General features: G+C 44.2%; 1 protein-coding gene across 5 annotated transcripts in view; it reads left to right on the top strand.

The window, feature by feature from the left end:
* The window catches only part of mkln1 (muskelin 1, intracellular mediator containing kelch motifs), a 162,830-nt gene that overhangs the window by 104,153 nt on the left and 35,839 nt on the right, over positions 1–22,838 (top strand). For 4 of the 5 annotated variants that reach the window (XM_038811816.1, XM_038811819.1, XM_038811821.1 and 1 more), the window contains one exon: positions 2,833–2,962. In XM_038811816.1, the coding sequence (XP_038667744.1) occupies positions 2,833–2,962 (130 nt within the window). The remainder of the gene's footprint in view (positions 1–2,832; positions 2,963–22,838) is intronic. The other variant, XM_038811817.1, reaches the window with a different exon arrangement.

Below are 22,838 nucleotides of genomic sequence, written 5' to 3'. Positions count from 1 at the left end.
TCTTTGGGAGAGGGAACCAAACTGAACCCTGTCTGTCCAGATTGGTATTTCAGAAGCAACTGACAAACCTGGTCCCTCCCATTAACTATGCCATCTGCAATCCAAAAGCCCACCACACTTGTTACAAAAGGTGACATTGCCCCTGCAAAAATCAATGATTCTCTCCCTTTTCAATCACAGCAAAAACACTAAATACGAACTTTGAAATATGAAAATTTCTCACATCCGCCGCAATCTTTATGTTTTGTATTTATTGTTTCAGATCTTAATGCAGATGTGAGATCAAGATAAACCAGCACTGTGATGAATGTAGGAATTTCAGATATATGTTGTATTATATGTATTTGGTGCAGTAAGGGTTAAAAGCCCGGGTGAGTGTGTGAATGACTGCTGTAGTCATGTTTTCAGAAATCCTGGTTGGAAAGGTTTTTGGAGACTGGTGCAATTAAATAATCGTAAAAGTAAAATCCTAATTCATTCCAGCCAGGGGTATTGTTTGCTAAAGTTGGACGAATGAAATTTTGTTTATGTTAAGAGGGTCCTCTGGAGGGGGACTTACGGTGACGGGGGCGGTATTGAAAGTGCTGGTGGAGGATGCGTTTGCCCCGTGAGGGCGGCGGTATCAGGCGCAGCGACGGAGATGTGCGAGCAAGGTGAGACACTGAAGGAAGTGGAAGAAGTATTATCGCAGCACAGTAATCAACTCCCCTTGATGGGGAAGGAGTTGCGGAAGGTGATGGAGACCAACAAGGGTCTGCGAGCCAAAATGGAAGACGTGGAAACCGATCCAGCCGGCAGGATCTGAGCATCGTGGGTCTGCCTGAAGGGGTGGAAGACCCGAGGCTGACGGAGTATTTTGCCACGATGTTGGCGGAGCTATTGGGGGAGGGGGACGATCCCTCTCGATACGAAATGGATCGAGCTCATCAGTCGTGGAGGCCTATACCAAAGGCGGGTGAGCTGCCAAGAGTAGTAACTGTTTCCGTAGATACAGCATGAAGGAGAAGGTCCTGTGCTGGGTAAAGCAGAAGTGGTGGTGCAGTGGGCTGGAGCTGGTATACGCTTATACTGGACTTTACGGTGGAGCTGGCGAGGAGACGGGCGGCCTTCAGCCGGGTGAAGAAGGAACTGTACATCAGCAAGGTGCAGTGCGGCATATTCTATCCAGCTAAGTTGAGGGTGACCTACAAATCCAAAGACTTTTATTTTGGGACAGCGGAAGTGGCGGAGGAGTTTGCGAAGGCAGAAGGACTGTGGCAGAATTGAGGAGTGGGTCGTGTACCAATTTAGCCTCATGTCACTTTATTTTTTCACTGCGTGTTGGTGTCTGTACTAAATGAGTCGACGGTGTATATATTTGGACAAGGGAAGAGATGGAACTTTCATTGGCAATGATGGTTCTTTGGGGCTTGGGTGTGTATGCGGGGGTTGTGTGCTAAAGGGGATTTCTTGGTTTTCCTGGGACCGGGCAAGGGGGAAGGAGACCTGGGCGGGAGCCTCCATGCTGGCTGGTTTAAGCCGGCCAGTGAACGGGAGTGAGGTGGTGGGAGGGGCTGCGGCCATCAGAGCCTGATGGAACAGGTTTTGGTGAGTCTAGCCGGGGTGAAAAGTTGGGGGAAGGAACTGGGGTTGGGGGGGAGGAGTTTACAAGAGGAAGTGGAGGGGGGGGGAGTCTGGGTGGGGGGTGTCCACAATTAATGGGTGTCATTCACGGTACTCTTTCGGGGATTGGATGGCATTGAATATTAGGGGAGGGGTTCGGAGGTGGACTATATGTGTCAACGGTGACCAGGGGCGATTCCTGATTCCTTTTTCTTTTTTCCTCCGCAGGTTTAGTTTTATTTGATGCTTATATTGTCAGGTGGGTCGTTGTTTGGGGGTGGGTGCAAGGATGGGATAGGTGTTGTTGGTAGGGGGTTTACATTGTATTTGTTACCGTTTACTGTTGGTGGGGGGTAAATTCTGAAACAAATGTGAAAATGGAGAATAAAAATATTTTTCAGAAAAGAAAAGAGGGTCCTCTGGAGGGTAGATAATTAGAGACAGTGTGTCAGCTTAGTAAGATGCTAATGTGAGGAGCCAGGGGCTAAAGCAGTTTCTGGAGTTTGTTTAATTTTGGATTGGGATATGGACAGACAAAAAATTGTGCTCTCAAAACAGTTCAGTTAAAGATCTGTCTGTGCACAGATTAGTTTCTGGGGAAACTCTGTTAAATATTTGACTGTGAACAGACCAGCAGCATTTCTCAAAACACTTTAGTTAAAAAGGTTTTGCCTGTGAATTGAACAGCAGTCTCTTTCTAACCAGCATTTAATGAGAAATCTGTATAATTCTGTATAATGTTCGAACATTTAGAGGTAATTGAATAGCAATATCGTGAGGTCTTTTGTGCTGAAATATTTGTTTGTAAATTGGTTTTATGAAAGAGGAACCGAACTGGGGCGACTTCTGTTTGTCAAACTCTGCAGTACTGCTGAGATTGTGTCTACCGTTTGTGGAAACGCTGAGGGTGGGTGATTTGTATTGAGTGCATTTTGTGTACGTTTGAAGCTGTGGGGCTTGATTTATACCTACTTGGGTGGGCATTTGTGTTTTGTTGTGTTCCCCCTCATGTCTTGGATTGAATTGTCATCAATTCCAGAACCATTTCCACCATGTGCTGTTTTAGATTTGTACAAGTATGTAATGTTTTTCTGTAGCTTTTGACAAGCAGCTGGGTCCTCTTTTTTTTCTTTTTCTTTTAGCCCCCTTCCTTGAAAGGTATGTGCACATGAGATGTGGCGTTTCCCACTATGATCGTTATGCAAAAACGAGTATTTTTTTCTGTTTCAGAAAAATCGGTGCCTTTACGTATTTGGTGGGCAGAGGTCAAAGACTTATCTGAATGACTTCTTCAGTTATGACGTGGACAGTGATCACGTGGAAATAATATCTGATGGCACAAAGAAGGACTCTGGTATGGGTAAGACAGGAGTCTGAATCCTACACATTTCTGAATAAATTGTGTTGCCACTTTGATTTCACGAACTAAAAATTTATAAACTGAGAATTGTGTTCGTTTAGGTTGTTGTAATTAGCCATGAGCTGGGATACAGCTATACTGCGTAAATTGCCGATATTATCGCTGGACTTCAAGTTGCAACATTTATTGCAAACAAATAAAAGACGCGCACCATCAATCAACGTACCTCTTGTTGCTAGGTGTTGCTTTTACTTAATTGCTCTGTTTAATAACCTTTGCTCTAGAGTCGCCAGGTATCTTTCTGATACCGCCACGAGGTTCAAAGCCAAGTGCTGATCAATAACTCAATACACCAGTTAGTAAGTTTCAAATCAAAACACATTTATTATACACACAGTCAATCACTACTCATGCGTAAAACTCTACTTACTAGACTATCACTACAACTAAAGGCCTATACTTAGCTTTCGAATAGCCCACCAGGTCAGAGTAACAATGGACTTTGTCCGGTTCGGAGTCTGCAGGCTTCAAGCTGGTATGGAATAGTAGCTAGGAGCGCCTATCTCGTAGCGTGCGTTGACTGGAGACTTACTTGGTTGGTGCAGCTGCTAGGCAGGTCTCTTCTCGCTGAGAGTCACTGTCAAGAGTTCTTTGAGAGCTGCCAAGAGAGAACTGCCAAGAGAGCGAACTGAACTTGGGGACTCTATAGTCCCCAGGGGTTTCGCGCCCTTGTGGGCGGACCCCGGACCTGGTCCCAATTACTTGGACCATGTCCCAATCGGTTCTATCGATTTCTCCAATACTGGAGCTGTTCCCTGATCGCTGGGCGGTTCCTATGTGTCCTGGCTCCCGCTGGCGCCGGGGAGTCTGTCTTGGTCCCGATCGCTTCAATGTTTCTAATTGTTCCTGGGGATTGATCATTAGTATGTAGATGGCTATTGGTTTTGGTTCTGTCTGGGTTCTGCAAGTCTTAATACACAGGAAACCTTGCACCTGCTTGTTTTCCTTTGGCTGGCCAATTTTCCCTGTATTCTTTGCGGGCCTTCATTTTGGAATCGGGAAGTGGCCACCCCAGGTAGCTACACTCTTAACTTGAATTATCTGATTATTCACTTTTTAAGCACTAAATTGCCACTTCACCATGTAACTGCATCACTCCAATCTGAGGAAGGTGCGGCCGATCCATTGGACAGTAAAATGTAGGGCGGAGGGGGGAAAGTGTACTATAATTGGGTCATTTAACAATGTTTCGTTTCTCTTGGTCTTGACTTTAAAAAGCATTGTCACTCGTGGTTAATCTTGAAGCATTTATTCTGAGTTGCTGACATCAATAGTAACTTGACTGTGGTGGGAGTGAAGGCACTTTAGGTCAGAGGGAAGAGCAATAAAGCTAAATGATGTGACTCATGGGTCCCTTGGCCATGACTGATTTATATTTAACTGAATGTTTTTCAAAACACACAGGCTCCACTTTGTCTTGATATTCGGACTCCTGTTTAAATTTGTGAGCTGGGGCATGGTGTTTCTTTTCATTTAGCCCTCTGCATCCAATAGAATGTGGTGCTAATCTCAAGAAGATGAGAAACGGTTTTGTTTTTTTCCAGGTAATTGGTGAGCAGTGCTAGATCTACCTGAAGGCAGCATCTTCAAGAAGCTACTACTTCTACCTTGTGCATTTCCCCTTTTGTAACTCATTGTAGGTTAAGGCTGAGAAGTGTTGACCATCTATGTTGTACCTCAGCCAAGTATCTCATTCTTCATTTGTGAGATTGGACAGTGAATGCTGCCCTTGGAAGGGGTCAAATACACGGCTGCTGATGTTCACTGCCCACCTGTGTAAATCTTTTCTTGAGGAATTGCTTCGCCGCATGCATATGCTTGCTATTTTTTCTCCTCCCTTTGTTTTTGATGTGGTAAACCCAATTTTAGTGCTCTTCCAGTTCTTGGTTTTGTTTTAGGGATTGAACTAGCACGTGTGCAAGTAGGGTAATACTGTGAGCAGCTGTTGCGCTGTCCTTTTGTGGCAACTGTAATGCTCTGAAGGTCGAACAGTTTAGTCGGTTTGTGTGTTTTTTGCTTACAAAAAGTCACTTGGTGGTACACAACAGATTGCTGCATATCGCGCAAACTCCTGAATTGGGCCGAAGGCTGCCACTTTAGGTCCTGAAGAGTGCACCATCTACCTCTGAGTACCCTAGAAAGGTAAGGTGTGTCTCAAAATTTGAGCAACAGGTGGAGACAGCCATTGCACCTTGTTACTGTACAGTAGCAACACGAGTGGGTATTCTCCACCAACATCGTGATGCTGTCTAGCTGCCTATCACAAATGAGCAATTTGGGATATGAATTACAATGCCTTTGTGATGCCACGCTGTACATCCTGATGATTGGATTGTATCAAACAGCACATCTTTTCGGCTGTTCACAATAGGCAAGGTATTGACTGTACCCAACCTGTCTGTGCTTCCAACACTCAAAACCGTGTCCAGTATTCGATGTGATTCTGGAATTAAACAATCCTGATGGTGCTGAGACTTGCACTGAAAACCAACTTAAGATTCAGTTAGGCTTACAGTGCAGCTTACTCATGAATGCTGGGAGCCACAGGGAGCACACAGGGCCCTGTCCCTTGCAGATTGAAGGCACAAGTGTACACTTTGAATTTTTTGAAACTAAACAGAAGCTTGGGATCTGATCATTTCCTGGTTCTTTCCCCAGCACAATGCCTTGTCCAGCCTGGCTTAACCTGCCCGATTTAAATTTGAACTAAGCTGGACAGTTGACTGTTCCATGCTACATTCTCTGTGGTAATGCCTCCACCAATCAGAGTCTACTTGCCAACCAATTAGCACACTCATCACATGTAGTATAAACTGTTTCTCTCTCTCTCTCTCTCTCTCTCTCTCTCTCTCTCTCTGTCTCTCTGTCTCTCCCCCCCCCCCTCTCTCTCTCTCTCTCTCTCTCTCTCTCTCTCTCTCTCTCCTCTCTCTCCCCCCCCCCCCCCCCCCCCCCATTACTGTTGTAAAGTTCTTGAGGTACCGTAATAAATGCAAGATGAAAAACTGACAGCATGTCTTTTTTCTCGTCAGTACTTAAGTTTGCACATAATTAGATCTGTATTCTTGGTTTGGTGTCTCTTCTGTAAAATTAATTTGCTATTTAACCTTACTCTTAACATAGAAACATAGAAACGTAGAAGATAGAAGCAGGCATAGGCCCTTCGAGCCTGCTCCACCACTCTTATGGTCATGGCTCATTATCAAGTTCAGTACCCTAACCCGCCTCCTGCTCCTGCCCTCCCCCCTACATTTCCCTCTAATTCCTTCAACTACTTTCTGTGGTAGTGAATTCCACAGATCCACCACTCTCTGTGGGAATACATTTCTTCTCACCTCAGTCCTAAAAGGCTTATCGCTTATCCTCAAATTATGACCCCTGGTTCTGAACTCCCCCACCATCGGGAACATTCTTTCTGAATCTACCTTGTCTAATCCTGTTAGAATTTTATAAATTTCTATGAGATTCCCCCTCACTCTTCTAAACGCCAAATATCATCGTAACTGACTTAGTCTCTCCTCATATGATAGTCCTGCCATCCCAGGAATTAGCCTGGTGAACATTCGCTGCACTCCCTCCATAGCAAGAACATCCTTCCTCTGATAAAGACACCACAGCTGCACACAATACTCTTGGGACAGAACATTACGGTTCTGATAAACAGCAAATCTAGCTCTATATAGTTGCCTTGGGTCATCCATTGGAACCTGGATTTAGAAGAGTGAAAAGGGAAAGGAGGATTGGTACCAGTGTGATGTACTAAACACTTGGATGTGCTTATCACTAAAACAGGACAAAACAATTCCCTTAACATTCTGATTGTATTTGACCTAAATGTCATGTTCTGCCCTTGCATTATGTAAGGTTCCCTTGAGTACTGGTGGCATGAAGAAACAATGACTGCTGTTAGAAAATGAATGGAAAGATTGTATGACACAGACTGCTGATGTTTCTCTACGAATCTTTGCTGTTCTTGTCTGGCGATGTAAATAAACAACTCTGAGCCATTTCCTCATTTACAGACTGAGATGAGAGTCATTTGCAGTTTTGAAAATGGGACAAAGAGCTAATGTTCTGATCTGGCTGTTATGCTGCAAAGAAATGCACAACACTTGTCCAGCTGTTCCACACTAAAAGCTGGCTGGCTTCAATACATCAGTCTTTCAGATGCTGACTAAACCCTTGTGTAAAGAGCCTTCAGCCATCAACCTTGCCTCACCCTGCCTTTCACTTTGCCTCTTCTCAGACTTTCAAATGCCCCTTGAAATCTTACCCACATCTAACTTTTCAATAGTGCAACGTCAGTGTCTCCCCTGTGAAGTGCCCAAAACAGTGCTTCTATGCTAAAAGATGCTTTGATGTTGCTTGCAACGTATGCTAGTACGACAGGCCCAAAGACCTCGTGTACCACAATCTTTCAGGTGCCAGCGTAAACGGCCAGAGGGCAGCAATTGGGAAGACCTGGTTAGGATTTGGGTCTTCCGAGTGGCTAGCTTCAGAAAGTCTCGCTAGTGAAGCGGTGTGCACGAGGAGCAGGCAACACTTTTAAGGCACCTAACCCAATACTCAAAAGATGCACATCCCAGATGACCTGCCAAGTTCCCCAAAATTATTAAACCACTTTGATGAATAGGTCCAGCTACTGTTACAAGCTCACAGTACTTGAGGGATTTATTTCAGAAAATAACATTTTGGGAATAATACAGGAGTAATTTGAAGTCTGATCAATGGTAAGTGTAGCACGCATTGGAGGAATAGATTACATCAGATTTGTGGTCCAAAAGATTTCCACCACTAGTGGATTGTTTTGAATTTTATAAGTGGACTCATTTTTATGAAAGGAATGAAGAACGTTTCATACAAGACAAACTTGAGCGACTTGCATGGATTTCTTTGCAGTGTGTTTATTTTTGTTCTCTGGATGGGGACGGTGCAGAGTTGTGTTTATTGCAAATTCCTCGATGATCAGCAGACATTCAGAGCAGGACAGGAGTCACTGGCAGTCCAAACTTAGAGGAGGCAGGATTTCTAGCATTGTTAAAAGACTGCTCACAGAGCAGGCGTTTGATATGTTGGCACTTTTTTCAGGACCAGTTGTAACTGGAACAGAATTGCCTAGTTGCTAATTAAAGAATTTTACATTATGTAGGCCCCTTATCACAACCGTAGGTCCCAGATCATTGCATTCAATGGATTACTTTGAAATGCAATGGCAGTTTGTCAAGTGAAATAAGTGACACTTTACACACTAACAAAATTCAACCATGTAGCAAAATGGAAAATGTGTGGAGCTGGGACCAGAACACTGGGAAAAATTGTCACACTTCTAATTGTGCAATGAGGTCTTTAGCATCTACTTAAACCAGCAAATTATTCCTTGATTAAATGTCTTATGCAAAGGATGGTATCTTTGACAGTACTGCACATCCTCATTGCTGTGAAGTGTTCTAGATTACACAATCAAGCCCTGGAGTCGACCTCAACTTGAAACCTTCCTGATTGTATGACCAGATGTGCCTCAGTGACACATTGAGTGGGTATCAAGAACTGCAAAGATAAAGAACATAGAACATGCAGTGCAGAAGGAGGCCGTTCAAGCCACCGAACGTTCTGCACCGACCCACTTAAGCCCTCACTTCTACCCTATCCCCGTAATCCAATAATCCCTCCTAACCTTTTTGGTCACAAAGGGCAATTTATCATGGCCAATCCACCTAACCTGCACATCTTTGCACTGTGGGAGGAAACCGGAGCACCGGAGAAAATTGTAATTTGCAATTTTCCCTGTTAATAACTTGCACTAATAACACTTCTCATAGTTATGTGAATGAGGCCACATAATCACTTTTTGCACTTGTGCAAATCTGTTGTTCTCTATGTTTAATTTTATTCAAAGGAAGTCATTAGCTCCGCCTTGTTTTCAGAGTTGATAGGGTCCTTTATTTACTGTAAGAGACTTAATAAACGTCATAATTAATGTTGTTACTATCCTTAACAACTTCAAAAAATATTAAATCATAGAATCCCTACAGTACAAAGGGGCCTATCGAGTCTGCCCTGACCCATTGAAAGACCACCCTACATGGGCCCAATCCCCAGCCCTGTAACCTCACCCAAAGGGCCAATAAGCTTGTCCAATCCACTTAACCTGCACATCTTTGACTGTGGAGGAAACAGGAACACCTGGAGGAAACCCACGCAGACATGGGGAGAATGCGCAAACTCCACACAGTCATCCAAGGTGGGAATCAAACCCAGTTCCTTGGCGCTGGGAGGCAGCAGTGCTAACCACTGCACCACCGTGTCGCCTAATGTTACTTGATCCACAAAACAAACTAAATTATTATTCATTGGTATCCATTCACTAAAGACAGGATATCACTGAATACTTATGATCGAACCACAGTGTCACCTTTTCTGAAAAACCTTGAAGATTTTGATTTACAGCACTTGTTTTGTGTTGATAATACATTTCCCTCCCAGTTCTACTGTTACTGCTGAAGATTTCTACCAAGCCGAAATGGGGCTGCCAAGACCCTGGCATCACTGTGTGAAAGCCGTAGAAAAATGGCTTTTTGCTGCTTCAGGAACAAGGCGATTTGTGTTTATAACTGCAGCCAAAGTTTTGCTCTTGCCTGCAGTTGATATGCACTAAAGTAGCTTAGTTGCTTTCACTGCTCTTAGCCTTGGAACCTAAGTGATGCCTGGATGTAGACCACTTGATCCCTTGAGCCTGCTCTGCCATTCAATAAGCTCAAGGCTGATCTGATTCAGGGCCGGCCCAAGGCACCGGCAACTCGGGCAGTCGCCCGGGGCGCCATGTGCTAGGGGGCGCCAGAGACTCGGGTCCCGCGCATGCGCAGTTGGGCTGGTGCCAACCAGCACATGCGCGGTGGCTGCCCTCCCCTGCGGTGGCCGCCCTCCCCCAGGGCGGCCCCCCACCCCGGTCCGCCCCCCCCCCCCCCCCCCCCCCCCCCCTCGGGTCCGCCCCCCCCCCTCGGGTCCGCCCGCCCCCCCTCGGGTCCGCCCGCCCCCCCTCGGGTCCGCACCCCCCTCGGGTCCCCCCCCAAAGGGCGCCGAAGTTCAGCTTGCCCGGGGCGCCAGCAACCCTAGGGCCGGCGCTGATCTGATTGGAGCCTCAATCCCACATTGCTGCCTAGCCCAATTACCTTTCACCCCCATCTCAATCAAGAATCAATCTGGCTCTACCTTAAAAATATTCAAAGATTCTACTGCCACTGCCTTTTGAGAAAGAGTTCCAGATACTCTCAACCCTCAAAAGAAAATTCTCCTCATCTCCGGTCTTAAATGAGTGACACTTTATTTTTAAACAGTTCTAGATTCTCCGACAAGAGGAAGCACCCTTTCCACACCCACCCTGTTAATGCCCCTCAGGATCTTAAAGGTTTTGATTCAGTTGCCTCTTACTGTTCCAGACCAGTGGACACAAACCTAACCTCGCCAACCTTTCCTCATAAGACAATCCGTCCATTCCTATTTTAGTTGAGTAAATCTTCTCTGAACTGCTTCAAACACATTTACATCTTTGCTTAAATAGAGACTAATACTATAGACAACACTCCAGCTGTGGTCTCACCAATACCCTGTATAACTGAAGCATAACCCCACTACTTTTATAATCAGTTCCCTTCAATAAATGATAACATTCTATTAGCTTTCCTGCTTAATTGCAGTACCTATATACCAGCCTTTTGTGATTCATGCAGTAGGACACCCAGATCCCTCTGCACCTTCGAGCTCTGCAATCTCTCACCATTTTGATAATAAACTCTTTTACTCTTCCTGCCAAAATGGATGATTTCACATACGCCACATTAAGCTCCATTTTCCAGTTTTTACTTATCTATGTCCCTGTGCAACCTCCTTGATTCCTCTTCACGATTTACTCCCCTACCGATCATTGTGTCGCCAGCAAATTTAGCAACCATACCTTCAGCCCCTTCATCCAAGTCATTTATATAAATTGTAAAAAGTTGCGGCACCAGCATTGATCCCTGGGGCACCCCACTCATGGCATCCTGCCAAACAGAAAAAGACCACGTATGCTAATTGCTTCCTGTTAGCTATACAATCTGCAATCCATGGCAATAGGCCCCTACACCATGAGCTTTTATTCTCTGCAGTAGCCAGCTGGAACTGCACCACTGACCTCCAGTGTGGGATACCAACATTAAAAAAGGAAAATGAGACAGATTCTCAGTGCTACTTTTGGATTAGTCAGTCACCCTGAGGATACATGTCGTTAATTGACTGTCTACTCAGTTGCTTGGAGTCTGTTGTTACTGAGCTACTACTCCTGTTTCTTCACCAGGCTAGTACCTTACCAGCCACCTTCGTATTCTTTGCCAGCAGCGTTTGACCTCATTAAAGCGGACACAGCTGCCGTAGCCATTCTGTGTGCAGATGAAAAAAAAGACAGAATTGTGTTTATGTAGTGCTTTTGAAATAGTGCCATGGGAATGTTTACATCCACCTGAGAGGGCAGACATTTAACATCTAATCTGAAATCAGCATCTCCAATAATACAGCACTTCCTTGGTACGGTACTGCACTGCACTGATATTTCGGTCCTCATTTTTGTGCTCAAGCCCTGGAATGGGATTTGAACCCATAGCCACCTGATTCCATCTCAGAGACGCGATGCTGCCAACTGATGAATTCTGCAAGCCTAGTAATTTCCGGTATGTTTTAAAAGCATTTTGTGCGATTGTATTGATGTTTATAAGTACAAAGTATTTTGTTGCCATGGGCATTTCGACGACAACCTCTCTGAGCATTTAGAAATTCTTGCCTGAACTTGTTAAACCAGGCAAAATGGGATTGAAAACTTAGAGCAAGGATTTTTGAAATATTACCTTTATTAGAACGGCAGCAAATAATGTGTTCTAAATTGTGATTCTCATTTAGACAGTTAGGTATAGCTCTCCCTAAGAACTCATCAGGGAGGTAATCTTGCTGGTTATACACATTAAGGATAACACAGGTTGTAAATATGTTGGAATTTGTTATTTGTTTTATTTCGAAGTGACTTGCAAAAAAAAATAGTCGTTTTTTGAAGCAAATTGAGTGAGCAGTGCTCTGAGCGACACTTCTATTCCACCTACGCAGCATGTGGCTGCAAGGGTTCCAAAAGGCATCTTTTCAGGCTGTGCAATTGCAAGGTGGCATGGTAGCATCTGTTGTGTAAGCTGTTTTAATTCATGTGTGTAATTTTTTTGTCTTCAATTGCTTGAAAGTCCCTCTTATATTTATTCTGTATGTCTGGAAACTATACAACACTCCCGGAAGCCAATGCATGTTGGGCAACAGTTCAGTGGGGTACAATTTATTGCGCTACTTCCGCTGTCTCCCTTCCATGTCACTGCTCTGTCATGCTTCCAATCTTGCCTCTTAACACTGAAGTAAATGCATTTTTAAAAAATGAATTTACGGGATGTGGTGCTGCTGGTTGAGCCAGCATTTATTGTCCATCCCCAGTTGCCCCTCAGAAGGTGGTGGTGAGTTACAGCCTTGAACCACTGCAGTCCCTGAGGTGTAGGTACACCCACAGTGCTGTTAGGATGGGAGTTCCAGGATTTTGACCCAGTGACCTGTGCCGCAATGTTTCTTTCCCCCCCAGCCCAGGACCACCTTTACATGCTGCCCCTTGGCAAAATATTCTGAAAGCATGGCGTCAGCTTGCACATGTGCCAAATGACATTAGGCTTTGATTGCACTGATTCCATCATTGGTACACTTGAGAACTCGTAACATTTAACACCTGGGTGGGCTGTGGTTTCTTTCAGTTTAATATCAAAGCCAACTCTCTCTGGCTGCTTGCCAGCACCTCTGTGTCACTTGAGTGTGGACAGACTCCATCCACCTCTTTGGCTACCGGGCATAGTACAGTTGTGAACCTTGATTGAGCATAGTCCCTCAGGTTAAGGCAGTGAAATTGGACTACACCAGCAGCATGGAACTGACACAGCAAATCGGCAGCTGATTTCTTTTCAGCGTGATTGATTTTCTTTCCATTGAAGTCCATAGAACAGTTTGAACTCATTCAGCCACCTAGCCCCTGGCTGTCATCTTGCTTACCTTCAGAAGTCTGCCTAAACTATTTTCCATTGATTATATTTTGCCCCCATTTCGCCCCCCCCGGGCTCATCTTTCGCTTTTAAAAAAAAGTATTTGGAGATCTGTTCATAAATTTTTCAAAATCTTAATTTGCAGAATTGTTACAGCGCACAAGGAAAGCCATTCAGTCTATCCTACCTCCACTGGCTCTATGAATGAGCAATTCACTTAGTTTCATTCCCCTACCTTCATTCCCCTACCTTCTCCCCATATTCCTGAACATTCTTCCTTTTTAGATAACAATCTAATTGCCTTTTGAATGTCTCGATTGAATCTGCTCCACAACAGTTTCAGACAGCGCATACCAGACCTTGCCTCTGGCTGTGTGAATTTTGTTTCCTCATGTTGCTTTTGGTTCTTTTACCAGTTACTTTAAATCTTGTCTGCTTGTTCTCGATCCTTTAACGAGTACTCCTCATCTACCCCAGACTCGTAACTTGATTACCTCTATCAGATCTCCTCTCGGCCGCCTATTCTCTGAGGAAAATAGTCCTTCACGTCTTAAAGGACGGAACTCAGTACAGGGCGCAATGCACTGGCTGAGGACAAACTAGTTGAATGTAACCAGCTTGCTCTTGTACTTCCTGCCCCTATTAATAAAGCCTAGATACTGTATCCTTTATTAACTGCTCTTTCAACCTGTCCTGCCACCTTTAATGATTTGTGGTCATATATACCAACGTCCCTCTGTTCCTGCCTCCCATTAGAATTTTACTTTTTGTTTTATATTGTCTCTGTTCTTCCTACAAGTACAAATCATTGTTGTTTGGGCAAGTGATTTCCAAATGGAGGTACATTGATAAAGAGGCTGCTTGACCTCATTTTCACCCTTGAATCTAGCCCAGTGTTAGTTTTGGGGCAAATATTCTTTGCCCCCACTTGGTTTAGATGTTGTGATGAATATCACAATTGGATAGTATTCCGTTAAGTTTCCTTCTGTAAATCTGAAGAAGTTGAACAAGAAAAATCACTACAAGTTGGAGTTGAATTCCATTCAAACCAAGCTAAGCTTATTAAAACTGCTCAGCAAGAGTTGATTGCTCCAACCTGCATAGAAAATTGAGTAGTTCAACTTGCTGTATACTGTGAACAAACTCCATTGATGTGGAACTGATTTTGAATCCTTACAAGCATGAGAGGTAGCTCAGAATTCGAGCCATCCAAGAGAATTAGAAAACAAACGTGAAAACATTTTGGGCAGTAGTCCTGACCAATGTGCTTTATCTGGCATTGCAACATACCTGTCCCTCATGGTAGCTTTGTCCCACATTATCCTGTTCTAGTTTCAGCCACGTCATGATTATATCTTGCCCAAAAGAGAACATGCTCGAAAATCTCAGCAGGTCTGGCAGCATCTGTAGGGAGAGAAAAGAGCTAACGTTTCGAGTCCGATGATTCTTTGCCAAAGCTGCCCACTTGTTTTTAGTCATACCTTTAAAATGGTGATTGCATTTTTTTGGTACAAGCATTCGGTTTTCTAGTGTAGCTGCATAGTATTCTTGACATGCTGATTTAAAAGAAAACAAATCTATGAATTACCAGTAATAAATATTCACGTATCACTTATTGCTGTCTGTGTAGTGTTCTCAACCCCTGAGACTGGCCCTTGTATGCACAAATGCAAATCTGCAATTAACTTTCATTTACTGGGTTGTTGACGTAACCATGGAAAAATAGGTGACTTGCACATTTGGGCCTCAGCTGTTGTCTTGTGCTCCTGACTCCAGCCAAAGTCAGATTTGAGATGTTTTCCTAGTCATAGCTGCTGCTGGCTGTACCCTATACAGCCACTCAATAAGATTGTAAAGAAAAGCTCAACATCGGGCAGTGGTATTTATTTAAGCCACCATATTTTTGGGCAGTAAGGTGTGGAATCTTTCAATATATTTCGCAAAAGCTCTTACTCCAGAGTTTGACAGCATCTGTATTGGGGGAAATCTACATCAACCATAACTCATCACAGTTGAATGTGCACCTGAAGATTTTCTAGTTGCAACTTCAGTATACATTTTTTTGGAATATTTTGTTCTGCGATGATAAACTTGTACCAGTCAATGGCCTTTACTTTTGACATTCAGAAATTTAAGAGCAGGTTTTAGGCCCTTTGTCCCTTGAAACCGGCATTTCTATTTTGTTAGCTGCAGCAATGCTTTTGTGTCAATTCACAACTCTGCAATTTCCAATAATAACCATAGTCCCCAGGTAAGTCTCAGTTTTGATTTTAAGCATCTCGGTTGACTCTGCAATCCTATATTCCATGTTCACTGTGAAGAATATATTTCTGTACGGACTTTCACCTGGCTTTGCTCAAATGCACAAAAAATGGCTCCTTTTTGCTTCTGCAAGGAGGATCTGTTCCCTATCTGCACTTTGAATGTATTTTTCTGGTTCTAAGCATATGGTCAGATAATCCCTTTAGGCATTCCTCAGACATGGAGATGGTTCTGTGCTCTGTCTCAGATAGCAAGCTGGTAAATCATACCTGTCCATTGCTGGTTCCCATGTAAGGCAAATGCCTGGTTCAGTTCCAACTAGAGAGCAAACTTCTATTTCCTACGTCTGGTTCCAGATTTTAAAAAGTGATTGATAATGACACTGGCATGTGACCAGGTGTTCTTGTCTTTTAAAAAAAAAAATCCATCTTCTGGGGCAGCACGGTGGCGCAGTGGGTTAGCACTGCCTCACGGCGCCGAGGTCCCAGGTTCGATCCCGGCTCAGGGTCACTGTCCGTGTGGAATTTGCACATTCTCCCTGTGTTTGCGTGGGTTTTGCCCCCACAACCCAAAAGATGTGCAGGCTAGGTGGATTGGCCAGGCTAAATTGCCCCTTTATTGGAAAAAATGAATTGGGTACTCAAATTTATTAAGAAAAAGAAAGAAAATCCATCTTCCGCATGAATCCAAGTTAATGGCACCCTGAGCGAACTACTTGAGCTAACGATATGCACAGCATTCAATGCAATAATTATTATTTTTAGAACTGCATAGTTTCTGTACAGCCAAAATGGAGAAGTCAAAATGAAAGCTTACGGCCATAGTACAGAACACTGCCGTCATTAAAAGGAGATGGGGACAGTGCATAACATTGTCGAATTTGATAGCTGAGCAGTAAAAAACAAAATGCTGCAGATTTATCGGAAATAGAAACAGACAATGGTGGAAATGCTGAGCAGGTTTTTCTCCTCCACGAATACTGCCTGACCTACTCAGTATTTCCATAATTTTCTGTCCTTTTTCCGATTCAACTGCAGTATTTTCCTTTTATCGCTACCTATTGTTATGATTTTAGCCTGATATAGGTACCGGACCCCTTGTCCAGCATCCCAAAACCTGGAAGGACCTGGGAAACCGATCCTACTCTGGAAACTACAATCCCCATCAGGCATTGCTGTCGGTTATATCTGGGTTGGAGCGCGCCGATCCCCCTGTTCTGCGGGACTGGGATTAATGGTGGAATCATAAAAATTATGATGGGAATAGATAGGAGAGATGCGGGCAAGTTGTTTCCACTGGCGGGTGAAAGCAGAACTACGGGGCATAGCTTCAAAATAAGGGGAAGTAGATTTAGGACTGAGCTTAGGGTTGTGAATCTATGGAATTCCTTGCCCAGTGAAGCAGTTGAAGCTCCTTCATTAAATGTTGTTCAGGTAAAGATACATAGATAGATAGTGGAGGCCTATACCAAAGGTGAGTGAGCCGCCAAGAGTAGTAACTGTTTCCATAGGTATAGCGTGAAGGAGAAAGTTTTGCGCTGAGCAAAGCAGAAGCGGGTGGTGCAGTGGGTTGGAGCTGGTATACGCATACACCAGGACTTTACAGTGGAGCTGGCGAGGAGGCAGGCTGCCTTCAGCCGGGTGAAGGAGGCACTGTACATCAGCAAGGTGCAGTGCGGCATAGTATATCCAGCTAAGTTGAGGGTGATATACAAAGTTTGGAACGGCGGAAGCAGTGGAGGAGTTTGCGATGGCAGAAGGACTGTGGCAGAATTGAGAAATGGTCGTGTACCGATGTAGCCTCATGTAACTTTATTTTCACTGCGTGTATGTACTAAATGAGTCGACCTATGGACACGGGAAGAGATGGGACTTTAATTTCGAATGATGGTTCTTTGGGGCTTGGGTGTGTATGCAGGGGTTGTGTTAAAGGGCATTTCTTGGTTTTCCTGGGATCGGGCAAGGGGGAAGGAGACTGGGGCGGGGCCTTCACGCTGGCTGGTTTAAGCCGGCCAGTGAACGCGAGTGAGGTGGGGGGAGGGGTTACATAGGCGATTCCTGATTCCTTTTTCTGTTTTCCTTTTTTTTTCCACCTTGGGGGTTTAGTTTTATTTGATGCTTATATTGTCAGGTGGGTCGTTGTTTGGGGGTTGGTGGGAGGATGGGATTGTTGTTGGTGATAAGGGGATTGACATTGTATTCGTTACCGTTTACTGTTTGTTGATGGGGGGTAAATTGTGAAAAAAATGTGAAAATGGAGAATAAAAATATTTAAAAAGAAAAAATAAATGGCAGTATGTCCGGAATTGGGAGGGAGGAACTCAAGAAAATTCCAATCACCAGGGAAGTGGTACTTGCAGTTTGACAAGTCCCCAGGTCCTGATGGATTTTATCCTATGGTCTTAAAAGTAGTGGCAAAGGGGGCGGCACAGTGGTTAGCCCTGCGGCCTCACGGCGCCGAGGTCCCAGGTTTGATCCTGGCTCTGGGTCACTGCCCATATGGAATTTGCACATTCTCCCCGTGTTTGCGTGGGTTTCACCCCCACAACCCAAAGATGTGCAGGGTAGGTGGATTGAACATGCCAAATTGCCCCTTAATTGGAAAAATTAATTGAGTATTCTAAAAAAAATTTTTATGTAGTGGCTAGTGAGATTATTGATGTGTTGGTTTTCATTTTCCAAAATTCACTAGATTTGGGGAAGGTTCCATTACATTGGAAAGTAGCTAATGTACCTCCTCTGTTCAAAAAGGGGAAATGAGACAAAGCAGGAAACTATAGGTCAGTTACCTTAACATCTGTTGTAGAGAAAATGTTTCAAGCAGTTATTTAGCTTAGATTTACGTAAGTGCCATCAGGCAAAATCAACCTGGTTTTGTGAAATGAAAATAATAATAGCCAATTTACTGGAGTTCTTTGAAGAAGTGTCAGGTGTGAAGCCCCCTGAGAATCCTAGATGTCTCAATAAGGTCACCTTTCATTCTTCTGAACTTCATTGAGCGCAGGCCCAACCTACTCAAACTCTCCTCTGAATTGCCTCCAATGCCAGTATATCTTTCCTTGTTCACAGTATTCGAGGTGTTAACTACTTCCTTGGTAGTTTTAGCATGACTTCCCTATTTTGTACATCATCCTTTTTGAAATGAAGGCCAACGTTCTATCTGTCTTCCCTATTACCTGCTGAACTTGCATGCAACCTTTTTGTGATGGATGCAGGAGGGACCCTGTATTGCAGCTTCCTTCAGTCTTTCTCCATTTAAATAATATTCAGTTCCTTTATTCTTCCGAGCAAAATGCATAACTTCATAGTTTTCCTCCATTATGTTCCATCTGCCAAGTTTTTGCTAACTTCATTAACTTGTCTATATCCCTCTGTAGAGTCTGTGTTATCCTTACCACTTTCCTTCCCAGCTATTTTTGTGTCATCCACAATCTTGGCAAGAGTACGTTCACTTCCCGCGTCCAAGTCATTAATATATCTTGTAAATAATGGTAGCCCTAGCAATGCTCAGTGTGGCACTTCGCTCTTCCCGGTTGCTAGCCTGAAAATGCCCCTGTCATCCCAACTTTAGCTTCTATCAGTTAGCCAATCCTCTGTCCATGCTAATGTACTATCCCTAACATCATGGGCTCTAATCTTATTCAGTAGCCTTTTGTGCAGTGTAGTATTGTCTCATTTAAGAAAGGATGTAATTGCATTGGTAGCAGCTCAGTGAAGGTTTAATGGATTAATACCCAGGTTATCGGGAAGAGACATACGAGACCCTGAGAGGCCTTGACAGGGTGGATGTGGAAAATATGTTTCCTTTTGTGGGAGAATCTAGACCTCGGGGCTGCGTTGATGGACTCTGGAATTCTCTTCCTCAAAAGGAAGAGACCTTGCGTACCTTTACGTACCTTTAAGGCAGAGTAGATAGAGTGCTGATGAGCAAGTGGGTGAAAGGTTATTGGATGTGGACAGGAATGTGTAGTGATTACAATCAGATTAGCCATGATTTTATTGAATGGCGGAGCAGGCGTGAGGGCTCAACTGCCCTACTCCGAATTTGCATGTTTGTATGGTTCCTCGTCCTTTTTCCTCATTACAGCTGGGTCCAACTCAATGGATAAATCAGCCTGGCTTCAGTTTCCCTATTTCCCTCCACCCCGGGTCGAAAATCCATAAACCTCCATATCCAGTATGAGCAGCTAATCTCATCAATCTAATCATTTACTTTGCTTCTGCGGTTAAATTGGCTAGCTAGCACTCTGAGAGAAAACACTTGCATCATCCCAAACTGGTGATGCACTGCGTTGCAAACATTGTGTAAGAAGCTATGTACCAAGCTGAAGGAACAGTGTGATCTGGAGAGCCCGGGTTATTACAACCTGTACTTGTGGGTTGCTAAATCTGCCAAGTGTTGTGGCGTTCACTCAATTTGATTTGCATTTAGAGCGAAGTTTGAATTTTTAAAAAAAGTATCAAGGTTTTACAGCAGCAAGCACTTCTACGTTGCCTTTAAACTTAAAAAAGAAATGTTCTCCCCAAATAATGAGATATTTGCAAAAGTGGCCAGAAGCTTGCTTGAAAATGTCAATTTGAGGATCATTTGAAGAGGGAGACGGAGGAGTTTAGGAGTGGCTTAAGTAAATGAAGGAGCAGCTGCCAGTAGCTGACTGTGCACAAGCGGCCAGAGTCAGAACAACAGATTTGAGGGAGCCATGTCACATTGGAGGGAGCTGGCAGAGAAAAGATAACTAAATTGCCCGTAGTGTAAGGTTAATGGGGGGATTGTTGGGTTACGTGGGTTTAAGTGGGGTGATCATTGTTCGGCACAACATCGAGGGCCGAAGGGCCTGTTCTGTGCTGTACTGTTCTATGTTCTATGTTCTAAGGTAGAGTAATGGAGGAATTTCAACACTAGGATGTAAATGTTAAATATTGGAAGTATTTTGGAGCAGGCAGCCTGTGTAAGTCAGCACGGACTTGGGTGAATGACCAGCAGAAATTGATGCTGACTGTTGTACAGGCAGCTGAGTTCTGGGCAAACTGAAGTTTAGAGGAGTGCGGAGGTTTGAAGGCAATCTGGGAGAACATCGGAATAACTAACTCTGGAGGCATGAAGTGTGAAAGTTGAATATGAAGTTGCGCACATGTCATCCCTGATACCACAGTAGGTGATCTTTATGATGGAGAGGATATGCAGTTGGAATTCCATTCGGGTCAAAAAAAACAAAGTTAGAACAAAGAAAAGTGCAGCACAGGAACAGGCCCTTCTGCCCTCCAAAGCCTGTGCCGACCATGCTGCCCGTCTAAACTAAATTCTTCCACACTTCCTGGGTCCGTATCCCTCTATTCTCAACCTATTCATGTATTTGTCAAGATGCTCCTTAAATGTCACTATCGTCCCTGCTTCCACCACCACCTCCGGCAGCGAGTTCCAGGCACCCACCACCCTCTGTGTAAAAAAAACTTAAATCATAAACCTTGCCCCTCGCACCTTAAACCTATGCCCCCTAGTAATTGACCCCTCTACCCTAGGAAAAAGCCTCTGACTATCCACTCTGTCTATGCCCCTCATAATTTTGTAGACCTCTATCAGGTCACCCCTCAACCTCCGTCGTTCCAGTGAGAACAAACCGAGTTTATTCAACCTCTCCTCATAGCTAATGCCCTCCATACCAGGCAACATCCGGGTAAATCTCTTCTGCACTCTCTCTAAAGCCTCCACATCTTTCTGGTAGTGTGGCGACCAGAATTGAATACTATACTCCAAGTGTGGCCGATAGAAGGTGCAACATGACTTGCCAATTCTTATACTCAATGCCCCGGCCAATGAAGGCAAGTATGTCGTATGCCTACTTGACTACCTTCTCCACCTGTGTTGCTTCTTTAAGTGACCTTTAAGTGTACACCTAGAAATCTCTGACTTTCAATATTCTTGAGGGTTCTACCATTCACTGTATATTCCTACCTGCATTAGACCTTCCAAAATGCATTACCTCACATTTGTCCGAATTAAACTCCATCTGCCATCTCTCCGCCCAAGTCTCCAAACGATCTAAATCCTGCTGTATCCTCTGACGGTTCTCATAGCTATCTGCAATTCCACCAACCTTTGTGTCGTCTGCAAACTTACTAATCAGACCAGTTACATTTTCCTCCAAATCATTTATATATACTACGAACAGCGAAGGTCCCAGCACTGATCCCTGCAGAACACCACTCATCACAGCCCTCCAATTAGAAAAGCACCCTTCCATTGCTACTGTCTGCCTTCTATGACCTAGCCAGTTCTGTATCCACCTTGCCAGCTCACCCCTGATCCTGTGTGACTTCACCTTTTGTACCAGTCTACCATGAGGGACCTTGTTAAAGGCCTTACTGAAGTCCATATAGACAACATCCACTGCCCTACCTGCATCAATTATCTTTGTGACCTCTTCGGAAAACTCTATCAAGTTAGTGAGATACGACCTCCCCTTCACAAAACCATGCTGCTTCTCATTAATACGTCTATTTGCTTCCAAATGGGAGTCGATCCTGTCTCGAAGAATTCTCTCCAGTAATTTCCCTACCACTGACGTAAGGCTCACCGGCCTGAGTTCCCTGGATTATCCTTGCTACCCTTCTGAAACAAAGGAACAACATTGGCTATTCTCCAGTCCTCCAGGATATCACCTGAAGACAGTGAGGATCCAAAGATTTCTGTCAAGGCCTCAGCAATTTCCTCTCTGGCCTCCTTCAATATTCTGGGGTAGATCCCATCCGGCCCTGGGGACTTATCTACCTTAATATTTTTCAAGACGCCCAACACCTCTTTTTTGGATCTCAATGTGACCCAGGCTATCTACATACCCTTCTCCAGACTCAACATCCACCCATTCCTTCTCTTTGGTGAATACTGATGCCAAGTATTCATTTAGTACCTCGCCCATTTCCTCTGGATCCACACACAGATTCCCTTGCCTACCCTCAGTGGGCCAACCCTTTCCCTGGCTACCCTCTTGCTTTTTATGTACGTGGAAAAACCTTGGGTTTTTCCTTCACCCTATTTGCCAATGACTTTTTGTGACTTCTTCTAGCCCTCCTGTCTCCTTGCTGAAGTTCCTTCCTACTTTCCTTATATTCCACACAGGCTTCGTCTGTTCCCAGCCTTCTAGCCCGGACAAATGCCTCCTTTTTCTTTTTTTTAATAAATGTTTTTATTCTCCGTTTTTACATTTTCCTTCAAAGTTTACACCCCACCCACAGACAGTAAACGGTAACAAATACAAAATCAATCCCCTTAACAATAACAATGATCCCATCCTCCCACCACCCCAAACAACCGCCCACCTGTCGATATATACATCCAATAAAACAAACCCTCCCATGGTGGAAACAAAAATCAATGGAGAAAAAGAAATAAGGAGTCCGGGACTGCCCATGGTCATTATAGAGTCCACTCCAACCCCCCCCCCCCCCCCCACACACACACACACACACACA

Source organism: Scyliorhinus canicula, chromosome 11, assembly GCF_902713615.1.
Source record: "Scyliorhinus canicula chromosome 11, sScyCan1.1, whole genome shotgun sequence".
In the NCBI taxonomy this organism is placed as follows: Eukaryota; Metazoa; Chordata; class Chondrichthyes; order Carcharhiniformes; family Scyliorhinidae; genus Scyliorhinus; species Scyliorhinus canicula.
Note: the sequence above shows the minus strand (reverse complement) of the source record. Positions and strands in the feature narration are given on the sequence as shown.